The 25614-nt window shown below is 53.3% G+C and overlaps 10 protein-coding genes and 1 non-coding gene across 11 annotated transcripts; 6 read left to right on the top strand and 5 right to left on the bottom strand.

Annotated features, from left to right (window-relative positions):
* Positions 1–103: 103 nt before the first annotated feature.
* On the bottom strand, positions 104–1574 carry BDP55DRAFT_733089 (FAD dependent oxidoreductase; the record flags this gene model as incomplete). Its single annotated transcript, XM_060580030.1, has 3 exons — positions 104–1189; positions 1249–1468; positions 1522–1574. The coding sequence occupies 3 exons, from the start codon at positions 1572–1574 to the stop codon at positions 104–106; spliced, it is 1359 nt and encodes a 452-aa protein (XP_060424385.1).
* Positions 1575–2395: 821 nt separating this feature from the next.
* BDP55DRAFT_562591 (OPT family small oligopeptide transporter) lies at positions 2396–4830 on the top strand (the record flags this gene model as incomplete). Its single annotated transcript, XM_060570169.1, has 3 exons — positions 2396–3248; positions 3300–4561; positions 4633–4830. The coding sequence occupies 3 exons, from the start codon at positions 2396–2398 to the stop codon at positions 4828–4830; spliced, it is 2313 nt and encodes a 770-aa protein (XP_060424384.1).
* A 262-nt stretch (positions 4831–5092) lies between these two features.
* BDP55DRAFT_562545 (fungal-specific transcription factor domain-containing protein) lies at positions 5093–6784 on the bottom strand (the record flags this gene model as incomplete). The annotated part of the gene is made up of 1 exon (XM_060570164.1): positions 5093–6784. One exon carries the CDS (start codon positions 6782–6784, stop codon positions 5093–5095), a length of 1692 nt encoding a protein of 563 aa, XP_060424383.1.
* Positions 6785–7851: 1067 nt separating this feature from the next.
* On the top strand, positions 7852–7946 carry BDP55DRAFT_t305. Its single transcript has one exon. It is a non-coding gene; the product is annotated as a tRNA-Ile (tRNA).
* A 385-nt stretch (positions 7947–8331) lies between these two features.
* BDP55DRAFT_562495 (DUF2407 C-terminal domain-containing protein) lies at positions 8332–9312 on the top strand (the record flags this gene model as incomplete). Its single annotated transcript, XM_060570159.1, has 2 exons — positions 8332–8776; positions 8816–9312. The coding sequence occupies 2 exons, from the start codon at positions 8332–8334 to the stop codon at positions 9310–9312; spliced, it is 942 nt and encodes a 313-aa protein (XP_060424382.1).
* Positions 9313–9603: 291 nt separating this feature from the next.
* Positions 9604–13289, bottom strand: BDP55DRAFT_755338 (DSHCT domain-containing protein; the record flags this gene model as incomplete). Its single annotated transcript, XM_060580745.1, has 3 exons — positions 9604–10075; positions 10126–11492; positions 11547–13289. 3 exons carry the CDS (start codon positions 13287–13289, stop codon positions 9895–9897), a joined length of 3291 nt encoding a protein of 1096 aa, XP_060424381.1. The 3' UTR covers positions 9604–9894.
* A 527-nt stretch (positions 13290–13816) lies between these two features.
* Positions 13817–14722, top strand: BDP55DRAFT_679033 (cytochrome-c oxidase chain VIIc). The gene is made up of 3 exons (XM_060576022.1): positions 13817–13910; positions 13971–14184; positions 14246–14722. Exons 1-3 carry the CDS (start codon positions 13836–13838, stop codon positions 14272–14274), a joined length of 318 nt encoding a protein of 105 aa, XP_060424380.1. The 5' UTR covers positions 13817–13835; the 3' UTR covers positions 14275–14722.
* Positions 14723–14947: 225 nt separating this feature from the next.
* Positions 14948–16982, bottom strand: BDP55DRAFT_679031 (uncharacterized protein). Its single transcript, XM_060576021.1, has one exon. It carries the CDS (start codon positions 16847–16849, stop codon positions 15005–15007), a length of 1845 nt encoding a protein of 614 aa, XP_060424379.1. The 5' UTR covers positions 16850–16982; the 3' UTR covers positions 14948–15004.
* Position 16983: 1 nt separating this feature from the next.
* BDP55DRAFT_679030 (37S ribosomal protein Rsm25) lies at positions 16984–18076 on the top strand. Its single transcript, XM_060576020.1, has 2 exons — positions 16984–17621; positions 17686–18076. The coding sequence occupies exons 1-2, from the start codon at positions 17245–17247 to the stop codon at positions 18038–18040; spliced, it is 732 nt and encodes a 243-aa protein (XP_060424378.1). The 5' UTR covers positions 16984–17244; the 3' UTR covers positions 18041–18076.
* A 190-nt stretch (positions 18077–18266) lies between these two features.
* Positions 18267–19466, bottom strand: BDP55DRAFT_335691 (oligosaccharide biosynthesis protein Alg14 like-domain-containing protein). The gene is made up of 3 exons (XM_060566881.1): positions 19443–19466; positions 19161–19384; positions 18267–19103 (listed from the first exon to the last, which is right to left on the bottom strand). The coding sequence occupies exons 2-3, from the start codon at positions 19296–19298 to the stop codon at positions 18402–18404; spliced, it is 840 nt and encodes a 279-aa protein (XP_060424377.1). The 5' UTR covers positions 19299–19384; positions 19443–19466; the 3' UTR covers positions 18267–18401.
* Positions 19467–20082: 616 nt separating this feature from the next.
* On the top strand, positions 20083–22211 carry BDP55DRAFT_636752 (Ima1 N-terminal domain-containing protein; the record flags this gene model as incomplete). Its single annotated transcript, XM_060572930.1, has 3 exons — positions 20083–20110; positions 20165–21009; positions 21063–22211. The coding sequence occupies 3 exons, from the start codon at positions 20083–20085 to the stop codon at positions 22209–22211; spliced, it is 2022 nt and encodes a 673-aa protein (XP_060424376.1).
* Positions 22212–25614: the final 3403 nt, after the last annotated feature.

The raw sequence follows: 25614 nt of genomic DNA, 5'->3' as shown, positions 1-25614 counted from the left end.
CCTTTGAAACATCCCATGTCAATCTCCTAGAATTTGGAACCATAGACTGCGTGCTACCTTTAAGTTCCAAGTCTCAAGCTGATATACAAGGCCTGTTTGTTCATCATGCAGTTTCCAAGTGCATAATATCTCTGAGGTCTTTCACCTCCGTGCCAGGCCTCGTAGCGACAGGTTTCGACTTTCTGTTGCCATACTTCCACTCTTTCCTCAGCCCTCTTTCTTTTCCCTCCAAAGCATCTGATATGTAGTCACCAATGATCGGGAACATCTTGAAAGCATGACCAGAGTCTCCAGTGGCCAGAAGTAGCGATGAATGTTTTGGGTGATTGTCGATGAGCCAGTGTGAGTCAGGTGAGTCGGTGCACCAGCAGACACGTGCACCCAGCAGCGGTCGACCAGAGAACTGCGGCATTACCGTGTCGATAAATCTGTTGATAGCCGTGGCTGCTTCTTCGGGGATTCCGTCATCGGGGTGTGCGCTGGCGTATCGTGGGATCGAGTAGTGTTCCACCTTACCCGAGGAGTTGGTGTAAGTGCCGACTCGGTACTGATAACCGGGTGATCCGTCACAGATCTTCATCCACTCTGGGAGGGTTATTAAAAGGCAGATCTCATTCTCAACTTGCCGGGGTAACCCACTCATTTCTGGATCTGGCTCGAATGTGAAGCCCAGCTCAAAGTTGTCCACGACGGGAATCCCCTTCCACTGGTCAACCTCCTCATCGTTCAACTCGATATGAGCCAAGGACCAGCACTTTGTCCACATCTCCCTTGATAACTCAGGTAGTACCTCGGGCGATGCAGCTCCAGTGCAGAGGATATACCTACTCCCGCGGATAACGTCGCCAGACGCAACCTTGATCCCGTCAAGATTGCCCGAACTATCGACGCTCAACCCAGTCATGGTGCCATTGGATCCCGATATGAACTCAACGCCCATATCCTGTGCTGCTTTGCCCCATTTCTCTAGAGACTTCTTTGCATGAGCCCAGCCGCCTTGGCTGTTCCAAAGGCCCTTCCAATTTTCGATGCCGTCTGCGTCGCGAAGCTGCGGGACGTGCTTGGCAATCTGCTCTTTGCCCGCCACCAGCTCAAGGCTGTCAGCCTGACCAGCCTTCTTGAGATTCTCGTACGAGTCTTTGAGGTGCTTCTCTGCGAGTGGGTCCCCTAACGTTGTCACGATGCGTCCCTATGAGGCTTACGATGAGCTGAAACAGACGACAATGGTGACGAGAAATATTAACCGACCGTCTCATGGAAGATTCCATCCCATTCTCGACCTCTCCAAGCACGGAGTGCCTCGAGCGCCAATTCCGTGTACAGCGGCTCGTCGTATTCCGTTCTGATGATCTTGTTCAAGTCATACCCTGCAGAATCGAGACTTGGTATGGGATGACGATCGAGACATCTGATGTTGGTGTATCCACGCTTGGCAAGATGATATGTGGTACTGATGCCAAATGTGCCACTGACAATTCCAATTAGCAATGTCCGGCCTAGGTTTGATTACATTGGACTTACGCGCCCACGATGACAATGCTCGAGGCCTTTGACAGAGGAGGGGTATCGGTCATGGCTGACGAATGATTACGATTATCTTTGCGCAATGGAATAGAATTCGAACACAACTGCCAACATCTCAAAAATGAGATATGCTTCAAGATCTCAGAGAGAAATGTAAGGTAGTCTACAAGTCGGGACCAGCACGCCGAGATTACATGAACTTCCCGAAAGAGGATCAACTTGGTCATAACATGACCATCTAATTGGCTTGTTGGTTTACCCCTCGTTCTGCACAGTTACTAACTAAGCCATTATTGGGGCGCCAGGCTGCTAAAGCACGCGTCTAAACAGGTGACTCCAAGGGTCTATGCCGGCTTGGACCTTCCCTCCCGCCTAACCAAGTACATCCTCGATTCCTCGACGTCCTCCCCCCGCCTCATCGACCTCGGAGATGTAACATCGGAACCCTGGACATGGTCAATAAGCTTTTCCAGCTCCGCATTACTCGCGCATTTCACCATCCCTTGACTCTGGCAATCGCTAGAGACGAGCCATGACTCCAGTCACGGCAGCACAGGCCAGATAGCTTGGACCTTCCACAGTATTGTCTCCCCTGCTCCGCCGTAGGTAGCGTATCATGAGAAACACCAGCTTAAAGCCTATCTCGACTGCGGGGTCTGGAGTTCGTGTCGGGATAGACTGACTTCAAGTGAGTGCTGGAGAAGGTCGACACCGAGTAATTCGACCCTGATGAGAGTTGATTCTCGGCTCGACGGCATTTGATATATAACCCCAGATGGAAAGTTTCATTTCCACATCAATAACACCGGTCAGACCAGTTCAACGATCCACTCGTTTATATCAATATTCCCCGACCCAAGATCCGGTCACCATGTCTGTTGTAACAGACCAGCCCGGCGAGAAGACGGCCGTACCCCTTCCTGGGCCGCAGCTGTGTCCCGCCGTGGAGGCTCGCGATGCCGACGACCTGGACAAGGCGATGACCTACGCCATTGACGAGATTGAGGAGCACTTTGACATTCAATCCGACAACTCGCCATACCCCGAAGTCCGCGCCAATGTGCCAAACACGGACGACCCAACTATGCCCGTCAACACGCTCCGCATGTGGGTACTCGGCGTCCTATTCACTATGATCGGCTCCGGTATCAATCAGTTCTTCTCCATGCGTTACCCCGGCGTCACCATCTCATCTCTGGTGGCACAACTCATCGCCTATCCCGTCGGCTGCGCCGTAGCCCGTATCCTGCCAGTGAAGAAGGTTCGCGTCTTTGATCGCTGGGACCTGGTGATCAACCCGGACCACTACTTCAACATCAAAGAGCACGCAGTCATTACCATCATGTCCAACCTGTCTTTTGGACCGTCGTGGGCCACCGACATCATCCAGGCGCAGAAGGCCTCGGCGTTCTACGGACTTGACACACCGGTAGCGTACCAATTTCTGCTTGGCCTCTCGATGCAGCTGTTCGGGCTTGGAATGGCTGGCCTGGCGTACCGCTTCATCGTAGAACCTCCTCACATGATCTGGCCTTCGACTCTGGCCAACGCGGCGCTGTTCCAGACACTTCATGACCGGGCGAACCCTGTAGCAGATGGTTGGAGGATCACGAGATACCGGTTCTTTCTCCATGTCTTTGTCGGTGGTTTCTTCTGGTATTGGCTACCTGGGTACCTCTTCACTGGTCTGAGTACCTTCGCCTTTGTTTGCTGGGCCGCTCCAAGTAAGTCGCATACGTGTATGATAGTTGTTCAGGTCCACTGACATGGTGTAGACAACGGCGTGGTCAACAATCTATTCGGCATGTCGACAGGCTTGGCTTATCTACCCATCACCTTTGACTGGTCTCAGATCGCCTATAACGGATCTCCTTTGGTTGTCCCTTTCTGGGCGCAAGCTAACGTCTTTGCTGGATGGGTCATCCTCTTCGCCCTCGTAACACCGATACTGTACTACACTAACACGTGGTACACCGCATTCCTCCCATTCTCCGGCGCGGACACATACGACAACACTGGAAAAATCTACAACGTAACCCGCGTGGTGGGTAAAGATGGCAACTTCGTCGTGGAGGAGTACGAGAAATACAGTCCACTCTTCATGCCTGTGACCTTTGCACTCAGCTACGGCATATCGTTTGCGACCATGACCTGTGTGCCGACCTACATTTTTATCAACTACTACAAGGACATCGTCGGAGCGTTCAACCCGAGTAGGAAGAAGGACATCCACACCCGCTTAATCGAGAGATACCCAGGCACACCAGCGTGGTGGTACGGCATCATGACTGCCATTGTATTGGCTTTGACAATCATCGTGCAAGTGGCCTACAAAACCCAAATGCCAGTTTGGGGCGTTTTCGTGGCTTTTGGGTTGGCTTTGATTTACCTGATCCCGACCGGCAGTGTTTACGCCGTCGCCAACCTCAATAGCAACGTCCTCACCGTCCTGGGCGAAATCATCTCGGGATACGCTATACCGGGAAAACCCATCGTCATGCTTATCTTCAAGTTCTACGCCTACACGGGCCTCAGCCAAGCCATGATCTTCTCCTCGGACATGAAGCTCGGTTTGTACATGAAGATTCCCCGGCGAACGCTATTTGTGGCTCAGCTGGCTGCCTGCATCACGGGCTCCCTAACGCAGAATGCCGTTCTGCTGTGGATGCTGACCCATGTCAAGGATATCTGCCACGAAAGCCAGCCCAACGGCTACACCTGTCCGCAAGGACGAGTCAACTTCTCTTCAAGCATCGTTTGGGGTGCTATCGGCCCAGCACGACTATACAGCGTCGGGAAGATCTATTCTGGTCTGCTGCATCTGTTCTGGATTGGGGCATTGCTACCCGTCGTGACATTCTTTCTCCAGAGAAGATTCCCAGACAATACATTCTTGAGGTACCTTCACTGGCCTCTCTTCTTCGCTGGAACGGGGAATGTACCCCCCGCTACTGGGATTAATTACACCTCAGCCTTTATGGTCTCCTTCATTTTCAACAAGTGGCTCAAGGGTAAATTTCCACAATGGTGGGCAAAGGTGAGCTGGAAGAAAACACGTTGTTTTCCAAAATTACGCAATTGGTCCCCATACTGACTTGGTAACGACAGTACAACTACGTCCTATCTGCGGCTCTCGATTCTGGCCTAGCCATCTCCGCCATCGTCATCTTCTTTGCACTCGTTTTCCCCGGTTTCCAGCTAAGCTGGTGGGGTAATAATGTTCAGCGTTCAACCATCGACGGCAAAGGCATACCCTTAAAGGCAGTACCACTCAATGGCACTTTTGGCCCGGCATCCTGGTCTTAGCCAGGTAGTTTTCTGATGTCCAACATTGATCCCGACGACTCCCTGTACTTGTCTGGCACTGATAAGCCATGAATCCCAATAGCAAAACCCATCCAGATACAAATAATACTCTTACTAATCAACACGTTGCGCCAAATCTAATCGCCCACATACCGCCGTTACTCGTAAGCATAACAAATTACAGAAGCCAAGTTCTGTCTCCACGCGAGAACGTCAGGGTGATCCTTGATATTCAAAGGCATTATCGCCCGATTTACGCAGGTCAAGCCAAACTAATATTGTGACAGAGAGGAGCCACGAATCGAGCCCAGTCATTGAAGGCCTTGGGACTGGAAGAAAGCTGTCCATCCGACGACAGGAATGAGGCCGCCTCTCGTTGTTTCCATACCTTTTCAATTACCGAACGCGTTCGGGTGACATTAGAGAGAGAATCCGCCAACTTGTCGAGAACGTAGAGAACAAACGGTCGTGCGTAGCGAGGGGCCCCCTGGTTATCAGTATCTCCCTCCGCCCACTCGAGCTCCTCTGTAGGGTCGAGTTGGCAGGCTGCCATGAACAGTGGCCATGTAAGCCCAGCTTTGACATCCGATTCGAGCAGCATCGCGACGAGACGCAAGATCTTCTTAACGTTCTGTCGAATCACAGGCGTCGCCGGATTGGAGTCGTTGAGAGCAGAGTGGAGGTACAGCTCTACAGTCAGCCGCTTCAACTCGACGGTATTCCTGATGATTTCGTCTTCGCTATTGCTCTTAAGATGCGACTGTTGAAGCAAACAAGTCAACCTCATCCGCTGGCGTTCAAGGTCCTGCCAGCATTCCTCCGCCATCGAAGACGACATGCGATGGTACTTGAAGCTGAGCTCTGTAATCTCGCCAATAATACTGACAAGCTGTGGCGAGCAGCCCATCCAGAGATCGAGCCCCTCGTCCTCCTGCGCGGACCAAAAGTCGTTACCGAAGATGGGTTCCTCGCCGCAGGCAGTTCGTCCCATGACATCGTAAAACGCAAAATACCGCTCGGTGAACTTGATGATTCGCTCCCAAGGGCTCTGCTGCCGCGCCGCCATCCTGGCGGCGTCCGAAGTCATGCCTTGGCGTCTGAACCTGATGAGGTCTCGGGCCCCGCGCAGATGCGTAACCCAGCGCTTGTCGCATTCCGCAATGATTTCGAGCTGGCATAGTAGCATCATCAGTACGAGGATCTCCGAGTTGGCTGCGATGTCGATGGATGATCTGTTCTCGAGGGACAAGCGCAGCGATCGGATGACTTTGGCTGAGTAGCTAAGAGCTACCGGCTGGAACGTGCAGTCTGATCTTGCTCTGTGTGAAGCGGCGAGGCCCAGGAGGGCGTGCATAAGGGCCGGCGAGGCGGAGGATACGGCAAAGGGGAAGACGAGAGCGGAAAAGGGAGATTCGCCTTTGGCGCATGGGACTGTCATGGGACAGATCCGGTCAAGATAGTATGATAACAAATGTGATTCGGCCTGGCTGTCGAGTTGGACGTACTTGACCGGCCGATTAATAGAGCCCAGGTTCTTTGTTAGTGTAAGGGCCGCCGAGTTGCGATCATCCGTGGAGCTGTCATCACTGGAGGACGACGAGGACTCTTCCTTTTCGAAGTCGGCAATGAAGGAGTTTAGAAAATCAAAAGAATGGACGTGAGTAGGTAGACACCAGTAGTTGTCCAGAGTCGAAGGCGGCGTCGCGGACTTCTTCTTGTTATTGCCGCCAGCCCCAGATTTCGACCATACACCGGCCCTCCCAAAGGCGCGGCCAACGTAGTCCGTCTCCCATTTCAGGACCTGGGCGTAGATGCAATCGGAGTAGCCACGGGAAGTACACGGCCCACAGTGAGGTTTGGCCTCGTCGCACCGGATCTTGTGTTGACGGCAGCGGTGACAGCCGCGGTGGCTCCGTCTAGATACTTGCTTGGAGGGGTCTCGTCTGCGCGGCATTTTCTTTCCTTTTCTGCCAGAGCCTGTGAGCGAGTTGTGAGGATGTTTCAACAGGTCGAATATGGGTTGGCAAATAATACAGCAAGGGGCCGGTGCTAGTGGTATTGAATAGTGGATTTGAAGATGGGGCGTGACAAGGAACTTCAGAAGAGAATTCTGGGGGACGGATGGGGAGGCCGGGGATGAGAGGGGGCCCAATTGTCGAGTGATGGAGCAATTCGTCGGCTGACTAAACCCCTTTCTTGGAGCCTGACTCCGACTTTCTCATTATCGCCAACATTTGGGTCTGCTAGATAGAGTTTACCAGGATGGCTTGTTCGCTAATCGAAGGTTTGGACTGGGGGAAAACACCCCGATCTCCAAGTATTGGATGCTCATTCTGGAAACTGCCAATCTCGAGGTGACTTCATGTTTGACTACTCACCTCAGACAAAAGCCAAAAGATTAAAGTTGAGCTGTTGCCCTACCTTGTTTTCAGAGTAACGCAACTCAATGCGGAGTGGCACTAGACTGCTACTACCTGACTCGTTGTATGAGATACGCGTACTCGGATTTTTGAAAGTTGGGGCATGGTATTGGAGATCAGAGTTGTTGCAAGGGCATTGATGATGTATGAGAGTCACCATAAGCAGATTAGAGTGCACATTAAACGTCAGGTATATCTGATGTGTTAGGTATCTGCGTCTGGAGAATTGGGAGACCAACTTCTCTTCTCTCCGCAGTTGTGTCGTTGGCAGCGTCGTCCGATATGAATTCTTTTGAGGGGTAATGCCAGCTTTTGGCGGCAGCAGTGAGTTTAGAGCAATCCGCGACAAAGCTTCTCAAAGCGGGATGACATCGGACAGCTGGAAATAGGACGGCCTAGGCCGTATATCAAAACTGCCATAAACCTCTGATGTCGAATCGCAGGAAGCTTCTTCCTGTAAGGCGAGTCAAGGACCTCTGTAGGTCTTCAAGGAGGGGTTGTGACAGGCTCCCGTGGGGCCATCGCGGGGTCGGCCGTGACTCACAGCTCCAGTCATCCTAGGAGTATGGAAATTGCACCACTACATCTGTCAACAACAGCTGGTCGGTTAGCTCAGTTGGTTAGAGCGTGGTACTAATATTTCATCTGCAATATTGTGTAATGCCAAGGCCGGGAGTTCAAGCCTCCCACTGATCATTTCTTTTGGAATTTTGGTGTAGAATTGTAGCAGTCTCTCGGATAGACGCGAAACAGGTTTATTTTTCCTGGTTTGGTCAAACTTCAAGCATTGGCGAGGATTTGGCTGGCTTGGGCGCATGTTTCTGAAAACATGCATATGATGCATATGTGGATTTATTGATCGATGCTCCTTTTGATATGCCTAAAACGGAGTGCGAGATAATGATAAGCATCGTGCAGCATGTCACCCCAGCTTACAGATTCAATTGGAAGTCAGGGTCTTTCAAGCTCCTCTAAGCTTCAAGAATGCTAATTCTCAATTGACACCTCAACATCTCCCTCCAGCTCGCCCAACCTACCACGACACATCAAGACCACCTCCCCTAAATACAATGCCGCCGAGATGATAGCCCCGCACCCCTGGACACCGCCCCTCCTCCTCCGCATACGCTTCACAACGTCCCTCCCCGACCTCGACCTCGACATCCCCTCCCCCTCGCAAACAACAGTCGCCGCCCTCAAGCACCTCATTCGCGGCCGCCTCGCCCAGCCCGACTCCCAGCGCCGCCTCCGCTTCATTCACCAAGGCAAGATCCTCCCCGACGCATCGGCCCTCAGCTCCGTCCTGCGACCGCTGCCCCCTCCTCCATCCTCAAACCCGACCTCGACGCCATCAACACCCAGCGCAAGCAGCGGCTTCGATGATCCCAAGGGAAAAGGGAAAGCGAAGGCCCACGAGACGGCGCCGCCGCAGAGGGTCTATGTGAACTGCAGTATCGGCGATAGTCTCACCGACGAAGAACTAGCCGCTGAAGCCGAGGCGGCTCTACGCGCGCCAACGGAGCGGGGTGCGATAACGCCTTCCGGGCCAGGAGACGGACAACAAGGTCACGACGGTGGCTCATACGGCCCCCATGCCCACCAGCAGCAACAGCGCCCGACCCCGAGGGGTTTCGACAGGCTCCTCAACGCGGGCTTCACGGCAGCCGAAGTAAACCAGTTACGCCTCCAGTTCCGCGACATCCGCGCGACGCAGTACACCCCCGACACAATGCCCAGCCCAGACACGATGCGCTCGCTCGAGGACACCTGGATAGATACCAATGCCAGCGGCGCGTTACCTGGCAGCGGGGCGGGCGCGGGAGGTGATGGAGCCGATGGAGGAGGGGGTGGTGGCGGCGATGATGCGTTTGGGGTCATGAGCGGTATACTCGACGTGCTCATCGAGGGTCTGATTGTGGGCTTCTTCTGGCCTCTAGGTTGCCTGGGGTGGCTTTCGAGGGAGGAGAATATGCTCTCTGGCCGGTGGCATGATTTCATTGGGTTCGGGGTGACTTTGAGCATCATTATTGGCGTCATTAGGGCCTTCTCAGGCGATCGATAGGGCGAGGCTATTGTAGGTTTTTAAGTACTTGTGGACTTGTTTTGGGGAGGGGATATGTTTCCGGGCGGCTGATATGATTACATCACGTTAGGTATGGCATGGTGCTGCATCATCTCTTGTCGGCACGATGGTCACCTTGGGCGATTTGTAGGAGAGCTGCGTTTCTTGCTACTACGGGGTTTTGGCGTTGGGATAACGTGGGTGCTTAGTGATTATACCTAAGGTTGGTACGTGTGGGTTTTCTCGTAATTATACCAAGCATCAGGCCAGGATGACTGGGACAGCGTAGCATGGATCACATAGATAGACAGCGAACAAAAAGGGGCCATTATCTGCTTCATTGGTGGCCATGGAGAAAGCGACTTTTTGAGGGCCGAAAACTCCGAATCCGCACACACAAAGATTCTACATGCATGGTATAAAACCTCGAATAACCACCAAACGCCATCATGTCCCCTGGGGCTACCTAATAAAAGCAAAAAAGTACAACGGGCTAGAAGATGGGGGAGCGTGAGGGCTATCCAGTAACTGCTAGCAAGAAAACATAGTTGCCAGCATCTAGAAACAAACCTTGTTAGAGTTCTACAGGTACAAACTCTGGGCTGCGACGATGTCACGGCGGATCTTGGCGAGACTATCCTCAAACTTTTGGGTGAGCTCGTCGCTGCCCATGACCTTGGCGCCCTGGCCCATCTGGCGCAGGAGCTCTTCCAAACGGCGGAAGAGGCGGATAAGTGAGCCCTCGTAGGCATTGGTCATTTTGCTGTAACGTGTCAGTCAACATTACACGATGATAAGTGGGAGGTAACGTACCAGATATCTGCAAACGGCTTGCCTTGTGCCCATGAGTAGACAGTCTCCATCAACTGCCACTTGAAGCCAGCCAGATACTCCTCCTCATTGAGCTCAAGCTTGCTCTCTCGGCTGACCTTGGCGACTTGCTTCGCCTTGGCCTGAACCTCACGGTAAGGCTTGGCCAACTCCTCACGCAGCGCTGCTGTCTCAAGCTTTTCGTCCAGAACGAAACAGCTCAGCGTCGCGGCAATGAGCTCGGGCGAGAGCTCGTTGAAAAAGCGATCAAACAGAAGCTCGGCAAGAACAAGTTCGTGGCCCTCAGTGGAAGAAATCTCGCAGGCGACACGGGCCTTGAGCTCGACAACCTCGGACTCGTTGAGGAATCCAAGACGGCGCAAGACACGCTTGCGCGCCTTGAGCTCGTCCATCTGAGCAATACTATGAAGTCTCGCAATCTCCTTCTTCTTGGACTTGATCTGCTCGCCGAGTTTCTCCTTGGAGCGATACTGAAGGTAGAGCTCGGGCAGCAGTGGTGATCCGTGAAGGGGGTTGGTGAGGAGACGCGCCTCCAACATCTCAATCTTCCTCATCAGGGCCTTGAAAGACTCGTCGGTGATGCCCATGTTCTCAACGGGGTCTAAAATAGGCAGTCCGTCGGGGAAGCGTCTGTGAACCTCCCGAAGAGAATTGCCAACCTCGTTGAGCGCGGACTGCGACTTGCAGTCCTTGGGCATGAAGACCCTGATCTGACTGATTGACTTGACGCAAGTCAGCAGACAAGGGATAATCTCGAAGCGAGCTCCATTGTCCGGATGTTCAGGGTTCGGGTAGGGAACCAGGCCTGATGGCAGATCCGAGATCAAATACCTGGAGCCTTCGGCAACAGGTGCGCTCTTCTGGTCTACAACCATCATGACGTCGATGAGGCAGGACTCTTGAGGAGGGTACTCAGGCTCGCCTTGCTTGCGGTTGCGGTCGCGGCGGATCAGGTTCGCCACAACACCCCAGCCGAAGTCGGTGCCACCAATTGTGTTGTTGGTCTTCTTGGGGTCGTGGATACGGACCAGGCGGCCGGGCTGCATGAAGTCGGTGCAGTGCTCAGGGTGCTGAATGACAGCGCGCATGTCGCTAGTGTACTGCTCCAGCTGATTGCGCAGGTTGTAGTAGTCCTTGACCGTAGCCTCATCAGCGATGGACATGCTATCCCTCTCTTGCTGGAGAGCGACCAAGTCACGTTCCAAAGTCGGGACACTAGCACCTGTCTGGAACTGGTGGAAGCAACGCTCAAGCATGAACTCGGGGGAAATAGCCTCGATTCTTAAGAGGTTGAGAATCATGTTGTAGCCGAGGTAGAAGGCGGAGTTATCTGTCTGCTCGCCCACGACCTGCCGCGGCAGTATCAGGCTCCATCTTGTCGTCAATCATCATGATGACAATACCACGCGTATCCAGACCTCTACGACCAGCCACGACCAGACATCTGAATGTACTCGGACGGGGTAAGAGGTCTCCGTTGCACTCCATCCCACGTTGTTAGTTTGGGTGAAGACGACAGTCTTGGCAGGCATGTTGAGACCAATGGAGAAGGTTTCGGTTGCGACAAGCACCTTGATCAGAGACTCTTGGAACAGAATCTCAATTGTCTCCTTTAGAATAGGGAGAAGACCAGAGTGATGCACACCAATACCCTTTTGCAATAGGGGGAGCAGGTTCTGGATCTGGGGAAGCTCGCGATCGGCCTCAGATAAGCTCTGAATGGCGTTGTTGAACACGGTCTTGACCATGGCCTGCTCGGAGTCGTTGTTGAACTGGAAGTGAGAGATCTGTAGAGCCAGGTTCTCAACCTCCTTCTTGCTGAAGTTGAAGACAATGACGGGATGGAAGCTCTTCTGCATGATCATGCGAATGATCTTGGAGATATCAGACTTCATGTCGGACGCCGCTCCACCCTTTTGCGTCTGCTTCTTGGCACCCTTGCCTTTCCAGCTCGCGTTGGCGTTGTTGGGGTCTTGGCCCTTGCCCGCCTCAATGAGGGCCATGGTCTTCTGGAAGTTGCCTTCTCTGAACACGCCCTTCTCGTCGACAACCAGGAAGATACCGCTACCGCCAGCAGGGAAGAAGTAGTTCTGAAGAGGTGTCGGACGGAAATCGGTGTAGACGACGTGACACGCCTGGTGGTGGATCTTGGCAATCCACTCCGCAAACTGGAAGGCGTTGGGAATGGTGGCGGAGAGGAAGACGTAGCGGACCTTATCAGGAAGAAGAATGATGGTCTCTTCCCAAACGACACCTCTGGTCTTGTCTCTCATGTAGTGAATTTCGTCAAAAACGACCCAGGCAACCTCGCGCATGATCTCGGAACCGCGGTACAACATGGAGCGCAAAATCTCGGTTGTCATTACTAAACAACTGGCGGTGGGATTGATCGTGACATCACCAGTCATCAGACCGACGTCGCCGAACAGTGCTTCGAAGTCTCGGTATTTCTGGTTGCTGAGGGCTTTGATGGGACTCGTGTAAATGACTCTCTGGTTACGCTTCAGACATTGCGCAATCGCATATTCGGCGACGACGGTCTTTCCGGCAGAGGTGTGGGCAGAGACCAACACACTCTCCTCCCTCTCGATCGAAGCGACAGATAACGCCTGGAACGGATCCAACTTAAAGCTGTACTGGCGTGCGGGCTCCGCGGGCGGCTTGTGCTCGGAGAGGGGAATGTATTCGTAGTCGAGATCAGGGGGCAGGGCGACTTGGTGCTGGATGTTGTGGGACAGGACAAGCGATTCGTCTGGGACTTGGGTGAAGACCGCTGCGCTAGCAACCTCTCGGGACTGAGCAGTCTGGAAGTTGTCGGTCATGACAGGCTGGGCCTCGTCTTCCTTCTTCCTCCGCTTGTCCTTATGGGGCTCCTGCTGTTCGTCAGACGAAGCGGCAGCGTCCTCGGCTTCCTCGGCATCCTGGCCATCCTTGGAGGTGTCATCGGCATCAGGCATGTCGTCGTCCTCTGGCTTGTCGGCGACGCCATTCTTGATTCCGCCATCGGCCTTGCGCTTCTTGCTCTTCTTGTCCTTCTTGCGCGACTTCTGAGGGGCCTCGGCGACCTCAGTCTCAGGCTCGGGCTCGCTGTGTGACTCGTTTTGCGCGTCAGGTTGAGCGTCGAACACATCGAAAAGCTCGTCCATGCTGGGCGGTTGCTTGTTGCCAAGCGAGAATAGCTAAGCTGGGGTCGGCGCCTGGTTGGCCTTATGTATGGCGTCAGGGACGCAAGGTTTGTTGGTCGTCCAATGGCAAGCAAACAAAGCCAAAACTTTGCAAGCTGTCGAAATAACAGGACGCGAGACGCTGGAAGTGCAGCGATGCGTCTGTCGGTATTTTGGGGGTGTTGACAAGAAGCAACTCCTCAATTTTGTCTAGTCCCGGCAATGTGCGTTCGGTCGCAATTCGCAGGTGCCCGGACGAAAAAGTTGGCGGGTCGGCCAAGGCAAGCAATGGGAAGAGGCAGAAAAAAAATTCCAAAATGCATGCATGACGGGGTTGAAGTTCAGTCCAGACAGGGAAAGCGGTGACCGACCATCGCAGCTTCGAAATCCCAGTCGCGGGACTGGACCGTTCGCCGCCTAAGGTACCTGTGGCTTGGGTGCAGTCACGTGTGGTTACATAATCGGGAAGCAGGAACTTGGAGATCTTTGGAGCTAAGCCGGCTGCGCACTCTCAGACCACTCTTTTGGATGACTTCAACACCACAACCGCATCTCTCCATACCCCCATTGCGCCTCGCGATCGCCTCATACAACACCGCCAAAGTAACTACAACCTCTCGAATGCTACCAAAAGTCAAATTGAAGCTAACCCAACACCTGTAGATGTTCGCCCGTGCCGCCGCTCGCGCGGTCCCCAAGACCCCTTCCATGGTCGCCCGCCGTGGCTTCCAGACCACCCGCTCCCAGATGTCTTCGCCCTACCACTACCCCGAGGGCCCCTACACCAACATCCCCTTCAACCCCAAGAGCAAGTTCTTCGGTGTTGGCTTCTGGACCTACTCCTTTGTCGGCTTCTTCGCCCCCTTCGGCATTGCTGGTGCGTGCTTTTTACCGTGTCTCCGAATTCCGCCGATATCGAATACTGACGAGTATCATAGCTTGGCAAACCTACAAGCCCAAGGTTTAAGGGCTCACTTTGCATTATTTTTCTTGAGTCGATCGCCACTGTAGAGCTTGGATTGGGTTGAGACGGAGGACGACTGTGTACACAAGCAGAAATAGAGACTTTTCGTCCTCAATGGATCAGCAGGGAAACCAAAACTACGCTCTGTCCGTCGCGTCGTTCTAAGTGATGAATGTGAATAGCAGACTCTGGAGCCAGATCAGCCTCCAGAGTATACCTGCGCTTGAATGTGCGACAGAGGTCAATCGAGATGGAAAGTGCAGTCCTCTCACCAAGTGGCAGACAACTACCTCGTGTAAGGATTGAAACGTCTAAACCACTAAAGGGCAAAAAAAGAGTTCATCTCGGTAGGCTACATCTCTTGGTGCGCTTGCTGAGAATCGAACTCGAACTCGTAGCCTGTCCTCAAGTAGGCTATGAGCGTAATTGATTGTTGCCCTTTGACCATTCCATCACCCAGCCAGTTTGTCCTGACCCCTAGACCTAGAGGAGCGCCTGCTGTTTCTGGTGACAGGAATGGGAGTTAGGGGGGTTATGTAGCCTTCTTTGGTATATTCACATCATTGAAAAGTTATCGGATGAAAGCCCGGTGGGTACGGCCGGCAAGGAGGAAAGGAGGGCTAATCAAGGTATCAATCATGAGCAACAGCTAGAGTATGGAACAGGCTTTCGACGGTGAGGTGTGGACAGGGAACTGAAATTACTGGTATCTTAATCTATAGTATAGGTTGTTTTACATAGGCCGTTTCCTGACTGCCTTGTGTTTCTTCTGCTGTCCCGGCCCATGCCGAGAGATGAATGACTCCTTCCCGTCCATGAGTCTGGCGAGATAATGATCCATAAAATCCGCCCTGTCCGGCGCCAGTTGCCATCTCTTCTTGAATTCCTCGTACACCTCCAGGACCTTTTCGTTATTTGTACATTTCATGAAGGCTCGAAGAGCCCAGATCATGAGCCAGGTATCAAGTCTTAGACCCTGGACTTTGTTGTCAATCGCCTCAAACAGCGCAGTCAAGACGTTCTCAAGCCGTTCACCTGTCCAGGGAGAAAACGGAGATGCGCCGTACTTGCTAAACCCTTCAAAAATGGCAAGGAAGATGCTGCCGTGAACTGGCACCTCGAACTGTGGCATCTCGTCTAGAAACTGAGCAGTCTTGCTCAAGTTTCCCTTCGTTATGGCGAAATGCTTGATCAGGATGCGGTACGTTCGCATATCCGGAGTCTCGTGCGCGAGCTCTTGCAGCTGTTGTCGAAGCTCTGGTATCTTTTTGCTGACGCTTGCAAACATGGAGTGAATATGGGTAACGGCCTTCTCCATCGAAGGGTCCATCAGGGGTATCTTGGCAGCCGCCGAGTAGCTGTCTTTCATGTAACCGTACACCTTCAGCGCCGCATCTTCGTCCCCACATCTCAGGAAGCTAGAGATGACGCAGTTGAGCACCACGGTGTCGACCATCTCCCCGGCCTCCACCAATTCCTTATATGCAGCCCGGACACCGTCAGGATCTTCGCGGAGCCCAAAAAAGTGAATCAGGCTTACGTGGTGAAAGCGATTGAAGCTATATCCGCGCTTCTTCATCTCCTCGTAGAGCATCTCGGCTAGTGCGAAGTTTCCAGCCTTGGACGCCGCGTCGAAAAGGATGTTGAAAGTGACAGCGTTCCCCTTTACTCCAGAGAGCTTTTCCATCTCTTTCCACAATTGTAGAGCAGCCTCGGCTTCGGTATCCGTGACTCTTCCAACATATCTGCTTGCCAAGGCCAAGGCATGGTTCCATTCGCTTTGTCGCAGTGCAATCCCGCAATCCTTCGCGTCGCCGATGAGGGAGAAGTACCGAAGCATCGTCTGCGTCTCCTTCTTGAGTGGTGTGCCAAAGATCTTGAGCAAGCGATGGCGCAGCTTTGCCGGCATGTGTATCATCCGAGGTTCCGGAAGCGCCGCGTATAGACTGTGTATAGAGTCGAGATCAATTCTCGCGGGATATCTCATTTTGGTGCTCACAGCAGTGCCAAGCTTGGTGACCAGCTGCCCAATATCTTCGTCGCCGCGCAGTGCTTCGTGATATGACGGGTACTGCTGGTCCTCTTTCCTCTCAGATATCGTGAGCTGAGTTTGCTCCGGTTGTGCATATCTGTTCAGGTAGGGATCCCGTGCGAGTTCCAAGTGTTCGTCCACTGTTCCAACATCCTCATGCTCCACGAAGCCAAGCAAGACGTCCTTTTCTTTCCGCAAAACGACATGATGTGACCGACTAGCTGAGGTAGCGGCGGAGGCGGCAACCTGGCTATAAGATTGAGTTCGTCCGCGGGCGGCCGAGTTCGAGCTTATCGAAGCACGAGGGCGGACAGTAGAGGGCGCCGGCAGGAAAGTCGACAGCAGCCAGGAGGCTGTCCAAGGACATTGAGTAGCCGGTGGGCGAGAGCATCGCGTGCGGTCCCTGTGGTGCTGGGACGCCGGCGCCCTCGGAGGTCTCTCGGTTCGGAGCTCTGGCCGGGAAGAAACTGCAGCTCGAGCTGCGCAGGGTCGAGTCGAGAGAATGGCACCGCATACGGACCCGTCTATCCGGCTAAGTACTTTCATGGGTTGTCGAGCATTGCGGCCAGGGCATCACCGTTCCATCGAAGAGCACGCGCTCGCTGGCGAGTAGGGGAATAGGAATTGGCGTTTTGGGGGATCGTTTGGTGAACTGCCAGCTGCGTTACTAAAAGCTCCGGGATGATTGGGATGGGAATATTATTTCGCTGGTGAAATGCATGGGTAGAGTGGGGCCGACTGCGAAAGCCGGTCCCGGCGTTAGGATTGGCCGATGCTCCAAATTTCTGAGTTGCAGTTCGCGGCCGACGAAGCTCATCACCTGCAAAGGCACCCCAGACAGGATCGAATACTCGTGCCACCTCCGCCTCGATCTCAACAGTGAGTCTCAATCCTCCAGAGTTTGCAACTGACCAGAAGTCTGACAAGCCTGATAGGTCAAGATGGGTCGCCAGATCAGGCCTGCGCGGATCTACCAGACCGTTAGCCAGGAGCTCAACTCGAAAATCCTCCCCCAGTATCCCGTTTATGAACCACCATGGTTCCAGGTCATGAGGGATATCCCCCCTTCCGAAATTATTACGAGGCCGACGATCGTCAATACCCAAAACTCCAACCGCAAGCTTCGCAAGCCTCACGGCATTTACAAACCTCAACAGATCATACATGAGGAGGACTCCCTACGGAAGACGTTCTTCAGAGACCACCCTTGGGAATTGGCTCGTCCAAGAATGATTCTGGAGACAGATGGAAAGGACTACCAGAAATACGACTGGTCCAAGGGCGTCCGCCAATACAGAACGCCTTTGACCGGTGAATGGTGAGCTCATCCCCGAACGACCAGCTTCCCTTTCCCCTTGGAGCTACTACTGACACCCAGACAGCGTCGTCCAGCGACAACTTTGGCTCATGCACAACAAAAAGCACCCGAGAGCACAGGCGTACGACATTGCGAGAAAGGAGTTCTACGCGGCGCGCCAGGAGGAAGAGATTGAGAAGCGCGTCGCCAGGGAGGAGGCAAGACACGTCGGAGCGTACTTTGGCAAGAACAGACTGCAAATCGCACAGGATCTGGAAGACAGAGAATTTGAGGTCTGGAAGGGCTGGGCGGGCGCCAGGGCTGTCGCGATCGAGCAAGCGCGCACTGCCAGCTACGCTAACTTTGGTGAAGAAGCGACGGAGGAGACTGCTGCCGAGGCGGAGGCGGCAGAAGCAGCGGAGGCGGCGAAGACGGTTTGAGCAGAGAGGCCTCGTGCCTTGTAAGTATATGTACTACAAAAGTCTGTATAATACCAAAATTCCAGCTTGCCACGGTTGCAAAGTGTTTTGATGCGCTCATTTCTATGCCCGAGAAGATTGATGAGGTTGTCATGACCTCTCTGGAGTGCTCTTCTCGCTTCAAGATCAGTACCTACAAGCCAGTTGAATCTTAATTCAGGAGAATACGTCGAAAAGTAGCTTCTCTCAAGTTTACTACGCGCATCGTCCTGTATCAAATAAGAGAGCCATAGACTCAGCTACATAGCCTCTCTCCTATGCTAAGCATCCACCGACCTCCTTTCTCAGTAATGGCAGGAAATGAATGAGAAATGACAGATTGTCATGTCTTTCTCACAACCATGCAGCCTGCATTGGTAACGCCGTAGGTCTTGGCTACTTTTTCATGCTGAACCAACAACATGTCGGCAATACCAGTGTAGTGAAACAGCTTCCCTGTGAGACTCAGGGTCTGGATTCTGGCCCACGACTCAACATAGAGAACTTGCATGGAGTCCTCTGGAACAACGTAAAGCATCTTGAGGAGATACGCCACCAGACCAACAACGAAGCCAGTGGCAGGGCCATTGGTGAGAATGATGTCGGGAAACTGCTGGCGACTTCTCGGGCCTTTGAAAGGCGAGGACAGCAGCAAGGGGAAGATCTGAGCCACTGACATCAGGGCTGTGAAAGGGGCTGTGAGTAAACTCTGGTGAATTTTTCTGGCTCTCGCGACAATGTGTTTGTCAAAGGTTCCCACCTGCCCTTCGCCATGGGTAGTCCTGAGCTCGTCTTCAAAGGCGTCCAGGTGAGTGAGTGACATTAAGTCGCCACTAGAGATGAGATAGCGTCGGTGCATGTCGGGGATGTTGGGAAAGCTGATTTCCATCATGGCTAGCATTTCCTTGGTGTGGCCACCTGAGCCCAAGACAATGAGGAAGTAAGCTCCCTTCAACAAGCCGGGACTGGTAGACTTCTTCGCAGCAATGTCAGACAAAAGAATTGGTCGTTTCATGCGGGACTGCTGGATTTGAAGGTGACGGGCCTGAATAGTATTAGTATTGACTAGTTTTTTGAAAGCAAAGATATGCGGCTCAATTACCATGAGAAAGATGACGATGGAGATAACTCCCAGTACCAGGGTTAAGAGCAGGGCCTTCCATGAGGACTTGAGGATGAGGCTTAGTCCGAGAACACAGAAAGCAGAGGCAATGCCGATCAAAGTAGATGCAGCCGCCATTTTATCGTCTTATAGTGAGATATTTTCTCTTAGTCAGATGTCATTTCTCAATGGAACGTTGTATTGTTGCGGTTGATGAATGGAGTCTATTTAAATCGTTATTATCAGCAATGTGTTCTGAAAAACCGGGGATTCATAACTCACAGTCTGCGTCTCGTGAGTCAATGTTGAAAACATTGATCTTCGATAACCGGTCGGTTGACGACAGAGTAAGCAAGTGCTGTTAGATTTTTGTCAAAAGAGCGACCCTCACTTTGTCAACTTAGTAAAGCCCTCACTTTATAAAATGACTTCGACGGCTTTCAAGAAGATGTAAGTGCACTCCTGGCCGTGACTTCTCAAGCTGTCACTAAAGGATTGTGGGGACCTGATGTGATTCAATTGGAGCAGCACTGTCCTGAGCTTTCCGCCTTGTGCGGCGTGCCTTTGGCGGCTGGCCAGTGTGCTACCCATAGTGCATCCCACTAGGAGGTTCCTGACAGAAAAAGCGGATGACCTCATTTTCCTGCTGGGACTTGAAGACCCCTGGAACTTCCCCTGCTTTCTTCCAGGAACACATACAGACCGCCCGGCAGAATCGCGAAAGTTCCGGGCTACAACAATATCGACGGAAGACATACCGTCAACCTGCATAAATGCTTTGTATGGCCTGAGGAGCCTCGAGCCTCGAACTTCAAAGCGCCATGGCAAACTTAAGAAGTGGCAGGCTACTTACCTGCTTTTATTGTGGGAACCGATCATCAACGCGGTATGATGGACTGATTCGAGAGTTCCTCTGCCTAAAATGCGACGCGACAAACTACTTGGACGAGGTTAGTAAACCACTTAACCCACGGCGCATCGCGAGTCGCGATTCCATCTAACAGTCAACCAGCGCGGAGACATCACCGACCCTCCGGTAGCCAAAACCACGTCGGCGCCTGCTACGACGACGTATGCGATACCGCGATCTCAGTCCCCCGACTTCACCACACCGTCACAGAGTATCTTCTGCCCGACATGTCTCAAGAACCAGCACCTGTTCACCAGCTCCCTGGCACAATATCTGCCCGAAGACCCAGACCACCCCGATTATGCTGAACTCGAGAGGAATATGTACAAGTTTTGTCGACGTCTCGAACAGCGATACCCCCAGATATGCGCCCAGTGTGAGCCCAAAGTTCAAGCTCAGTTAGGTCAAGCCGGCTACACGGCGCGGACCGATCACCTACGACGCATGATGGATAGGAGCAGGAAAGTCAAGGTGGCTCCGAAGCAATTGACGCCGCTAGATATCGCGGCGAAGGTGGGCAGATGGCTTTGGTTTGGTGGGATCTCTTGTCAATACCTGTGGCATGTCGCATCCTTGGCTGCTGTCTTTGCGACGCAGTATGACGAAGGACCAATGCGAGACCCGGACGCAGATGTCGAAACGACGATGGTCCAAAGGGTTTCACTTGCTCTTACACTGCTTCTCCCTCGGCCTGAGAGGCTGGTACACTGGAGTCTATGGGCAAATGCTGTGAGCATCTGGTGGAACCCCAAGTTCGTTCAGGTTTTTCGTGGCTTCTCTCGCCACATACTGGGCCTGTCACACTGGTATACCTTTCAGGGGCTCATCATCTTTACGAGATTTTTGGCCATGAGAATGACCGAAATGAAAGGCGGACGATCAGCTGAGGAGAGCGCCCAGATGAGCCTCCATGGACTTATGGCTGTGTTGATGCTGGCTGTGAGTACTAATGATCACAATCTCCTCAAGCCGATGCTGACTCGATGCTGCAGATCTACATTCTTGCCCAACGATCTGTACGTGTCGACATGACACCATTATTCCAGAACACCGGAACACCCGCTGCGTCGCCACCGAGACCGCAAACGGCGCAAGCTCGAGAGGACGACAACAAGAACATGGCGAATCTTCTGGACGATATTCTGGCCGAATCCAGCCCGAGACCCGATATTCCTCCAAGTCCAACGAGCGTTGGCTCAGCATCACCGGCACTCTTCCAGCGGGAACTGCAGCACAGATCGAATAACCGAAACATTGGTCTCAACACTCCGCAAAAGCTGCCTCAGCCCCAGTATTCAGAAGAAATGGATTGGTCCCCGACACAGTCCAAACACCGGGCCTTTAACGATTTTGGACCTCCAAAGGCGCCGAACCAGGTATTCGGGCAACCTGATCCAGGACCCAACTCGAGCCCGTTCTGGTTCAAGGTTCCTCCCGCGCCGATAACACCGGCGCAAAAGCTTCGCAACGGCCCCAAGGTGTTGACGAAACCGGTGGAGAAGAAATCCATCTTCTCGGCCGCCAGGACGGATGCGTCCAAGTCGCAGGGCGAAGACGCGAACGGCGACACGGGCAAGGTGGCATTCGCGCAACCCACGTTCTTCGCGCCCTCGGCGTCGAACCCCAGCGATCCACGCAGCTCCTTGGCCGATCTGCTCAATTCGAGCTTTACGCTGAGCTTGGACGATGATGAAGAGGGAGAGGCGGTGATGGCGACGGCAACGAAGACGGAAACAGGAAATAAGCACGCGGAGCTTGCCAACCCCGGACTTTTGGCACGAACGGTTGGTCTGCGTAACAATCGCTTACTGGACGTTTTCACCTTGGCGATCCTGCTCGGCGCGTGGCTCCATGCGACATCTGCGTCATACCCGTACAGCCGGGACGTAATGTTTGGCGCCATGCTCCTGAGCATGGCCATTGCCATTCACCTCACCAGCGACGCAATCAGGGATATGCGCAACGAGAACACGCCCGGCTTGGCGTCTATTATCAACACGTCGCTGGGGATAGGAGAGCTGGCGGTGGCATGTCACTTTGCGCTCCAGATCTGGGGCGATCGGACGCCGACCTCCGGATTACAAGGCGCGTCGGTTATTGGCACGATACTCGCACATGAGATGTGGAACGCTGCTTGCTAAGGTAGAGAAGGGGGTATCGGATAGATCCCGTTGGGGAGTTGTGGAGAAGGAGAGAACAAGAGACAACAAAAACACCTGAGATGAGTAACACGAAGCATTGATTGGCATGGTTCAGCGGCGTTTGTCGGAATTTGGGCATAAGGCTGCATTGGGGGCACACAGGAGAAACCATTGCCCGGGCGACGACTAGGTTATACAGAGACAAGAAAGAGGTTTCTGGATTTGGACTCTGCGCCCTTTTGGTTTTCGGGTTGCGGTGGTGTGAGCTTTGTTGTTGAATAGTTAGACAATGGTATATCGACGATGTTGTCGAGCGGTGTTACGCTCCAGTGGTCCCAGTAGTCCAGCAAGTGCTTGGGGGACCGGGGCGGAAGGGCTTGGGAAAATGGGAATCACCGATCATGCACACTACCGCCGTTCCACGCGATTTTCCTCTCTCTTTCTCTCTCTCTCTCTCTTCGTTTTTTTCCGGCCCGCCTCGCTCTCGGTCTCTAGCCATCGTTGCTTTGAGAAAATCAAACTTGTTAGCCTCGATGCGAGTGGTGTGTAGGTGGTGTGGTCCAGCTGTGTGATTGGCACCCGCTAGCTTGCGGATTAGTGGTGCGACGGGCTCTGTTGCTTTCGGTCGAGCCGGGGCACCGTTAGGAAAGTCGCAGGTCTCGGTCTCGGCTGACTGAGCCGGACCAAATTTAATCAACTACCTAACTGTCCGCTGGACTGCACGGCTGACCTGCCATGGAATCCTCCGAGGTAGACCGACGCTACGGGCGCCGTGTACGCTAGAAGTTTAGAGAGTTGTTACTACGAATCTACGATGCTGTTCTGAGCTAGATCGGGGTGCTCGATGGAGAGGGCTAAGCAGTCTAGCACACGCCAGAGGCAACGCCATGGCGTCGTTCATCGCATGGCAGCGTGGGCTGGGCTTTGCCTGCGTGCCGTCCATGTTGTGATTGCATAACGCTCCTTCGTACTCGTGGATCGTGGGGGTTTCCCTCGTAGAATCTAACAAGGCTTCTTCGTAGAGAAGGGCTCCACTAGTTTACGGTCGGTCGTGGGAAACAAGCATGACAAGATGCCCAGGATCTTGTTCGGCATCTCACTTTTTTTGGGCCTTCTGGGACTGTGACCCGAAATTGTGAGCTCCAGGCCCCCGATCACAAGAACACGGACAAAGTACGGAGTACGGAGTGCCTGAGATGGATGTAAAAGAGCCTTGAAAGACAGTGATGAGAAATCTAGGCGAGTCTCCGCCCGCCGGCGGGACGGATGTAATCCGCCCGTTCGCGAGGTTATCAAACTTAACACCGAGATAGTTATGGGGAGTCATCCTGGTCAGCCTCATTGAGAAAACCTGACAGGCATCTGCCGCTCGGTGCCGAAAAAGGCGAGTGTGGCCGGCCTGCGGAATACGGGTACCAGGGCCCCAGACAGGTTCGCTGTTCGGTGAGGAATAACAGCTTAGTCCTTCTAAGGTGGGATTCGGGGATTGCTTATTTTTCGCTGTGCTATTGTGATCAACTTGTGATTGGGATACTGTACTCGCACAGCCATCATAAGGTTACCAGAGGCCGCATGACAGATTCACAGTAAGCATGGTGAACATGTACTTCTTCGTGCGATGCTTGCAGGGCCACTCCAGACGTGCCGGTATTTCCGGGTGGCCACCGGGTAATGGGGAATCAAATAATCATCGTGGGCCAAAAGGTAAGGTTTTCCTTGATTTTAGGCTGGGTATGGCAGCAGCCAGCGTCACAGGTACCGTGATAGAGGCGGCTCAAGGCCCCAAGACTTCAGGATGTGATGAAATGTGAGGTAATGCCTTCACTTTGGCAGCCTGGTTGAGACGGAATTGGCTGGTTTGAGGGTAAGTCTCCTCGAGTGTTTGCTTTTCGAAAACCCCCTTCTCTCTTTTGCGTCATGTCAGCGTGTAAGAAGGTACACCGAAGTACGGAGTACCTTACATTGCTTTCCTCGCCATAGTTACCAGGAATTCGGTACAGTACAGAACCCATGCGTGGGGTTATGTACGGCTTACGCAGCCTGCCAGCCTCTGCTGAAGCCACGGATGTTGCACCAATGTAAGTAGCATGCCACGCTCGGTTGAACCTGTGAGGGAGTTGACTGTTTTGGGCTGTGTCCGTACCCATGGCAAATGACGTACTGAACGGGTTGTCACTGCGAAGCGAGTGACAGAATGTGATAGTCTGGAATGGCAATGAAGCAAGCGGGGATCGAGAGCAGAGCCCCATGTCTTCGTCAGCCGTCTCCTGTGAGATAATGGGCAGGTATGCATCTTTGGTACGCAGTATCATTCAATCCCATGTGTCGCGTGGAATTGAAGTGAGGTCAGTAAGATCCGAGGCGGAGGCGGAATTGGAATTGAGCTGTCTTGGTCAACGAGTCGACCCGGTATAGCGAAATTTGGCGCCTCTTTCCAGCGGTGGCAGGACGATTCGAACAGGAAAGAGTCACGCTGTCAGTCGCGAAGATCAGTCATCCAGCTTCCATACGTCGTCAGCACTCGATCGACGCAAGACGAGGCTGTTCTTATGTGGCTGGTTGACGCTGTCTGAGCAACCCCCGCGTCCGTCGTCCGCGTGAGTTCCCCTACTAGCCATGACATGGCACGACAGGACGCAAGAGGGATAGTGGCCTCGAGCCGGGGCGATGCAGACGATGCAGGGCGCCTGTCTCGGAAGGCCAACCACTACTGGACAACACCCATACAGCGCAAGTCGAGCACACGACGCGCCTGTTGATCGCTGATCGTCCATGGATGGGTGCATATTGAGAGAAAGTTATTTGGAGAATCCCTGCTTGGGTCTTCCCCCTCACTGGTCCAGTTGTTGTAGTCTACTACGTACAACACACAGTTTAATGTAGCTTGACCGGCGGACTGTCAGAAGGGGGACCAGTAATGTTTCGAGAAGATGTTCCCCCAAGATGCGACTCTAATCGAGACTGGCAAAGTCTGGGGAAAAGTTGATGGTTGGTGTCCTGTTGATCCTGGTATTCGCGTTGCTAGCAACAGCAGTCGTACATCCGTAATAGCATGGACGAACGCGCATCGCTTTGTCGGCCGGGTTTGAAGAGAAACCGCCACTCGCGGAAGACGGGAAGAGGAGATCACCGACCATATCAGGTTTTGGGTTGAGATAGAGGGGTCCAACCACAGTTGACGCAGAGTCTTTGTAACTGCCCGGTGTCTGTCGAGTCTGTCTATCGAAGTGGTGCATTGGTGCTGCCACAAGAGACGTATCGGCCGGTGCTCGCCGCCTTCCCTTTTCCTCCCGTCGTCGTCGGTCGTCCTCGTGCGCCCCGTGGCTGAGAGTGGCCGATCATCTGTGGCTGCTGCGTCAACGCTCAGATCGTCGGCGGGTTTTTTTCTTGCTACCGCTGTTTG

Source organism: Colletotrichum godetiae (assembly GCF_030913485.1).
Source record: "Colletotrichum godetiae strain CBS 193.32 chromosome Unknown BDP55scaffold_58, whole genome shotgun sequence".
Taxonomy (NCBI): Eukaryota; Fungi; Ascomycota; class Sordariomycetes; order Glomerellales; family Glomerellaceae; genus Colletotrichum; species Colletotrichum godetiae.
Note: the sequence above shows the minus strand (reverse complement) of the source record. Positions and strands in the feature narration are given on the sequence as shown.

Coding starts and splice junctions, on each gene's coding strand:
- BDP55DRAFT_335691 (XM_060566881.1), bottom strand. CDS start 19,298: ATGGCGGCTGCATCTACTTTGATCGGCATTGCCTCTGCTTTCTGTGTT. Junction 19,104..19,160: donor CCATCGTCATCTTTCTCATG/GTAATTGAGCCG, acceptor AATACTATTCAG/GCCCGTCACCTTCAAATCCA.
- BDP55DRAFT_679030 (XM_060576020.1), top strand. CDS start 17,245: ATGGGTCGCCAGATCAGGCCTGCGCGGATCTACCAGACCGTTAGCCAG. Junction 17,622..17,685: donor ACGCCTTTGACCGGTGAATG/GTGAGCTCATCC, acceptor ACACCCAGACAG/CGTCGTCCAGCGACAACTTT.
- BDP55DRAFT_679033 (XM_060576022.1), top strand. CDS start 13,836: ATGACTTCAACACCACAACCGCATCTCTCCATACCCCCATTGCGCCTC. Junction 13,911..13,970: donor CCTCATACAACACCGCCAAA/GTAACTACAACC, acceptor CAACACCTGTAG/ATGTTCGCCCGTGCCGCCGC. Junction 14,185..14,245: donor CGCCCCCTTCGGCATTGCTG/GTGCGTGCTTTT, acceptor CGAGTATCATAG/CTTGGCAAACCTACAAGCCC.
- BDP55DRAFT_679031 (XM_060576021.1), bottom strand. CDS start 16,849: ATGAAAGTACTTAGCCGGATAGACGGGTCCGTATGCGGTGCCATTCTC.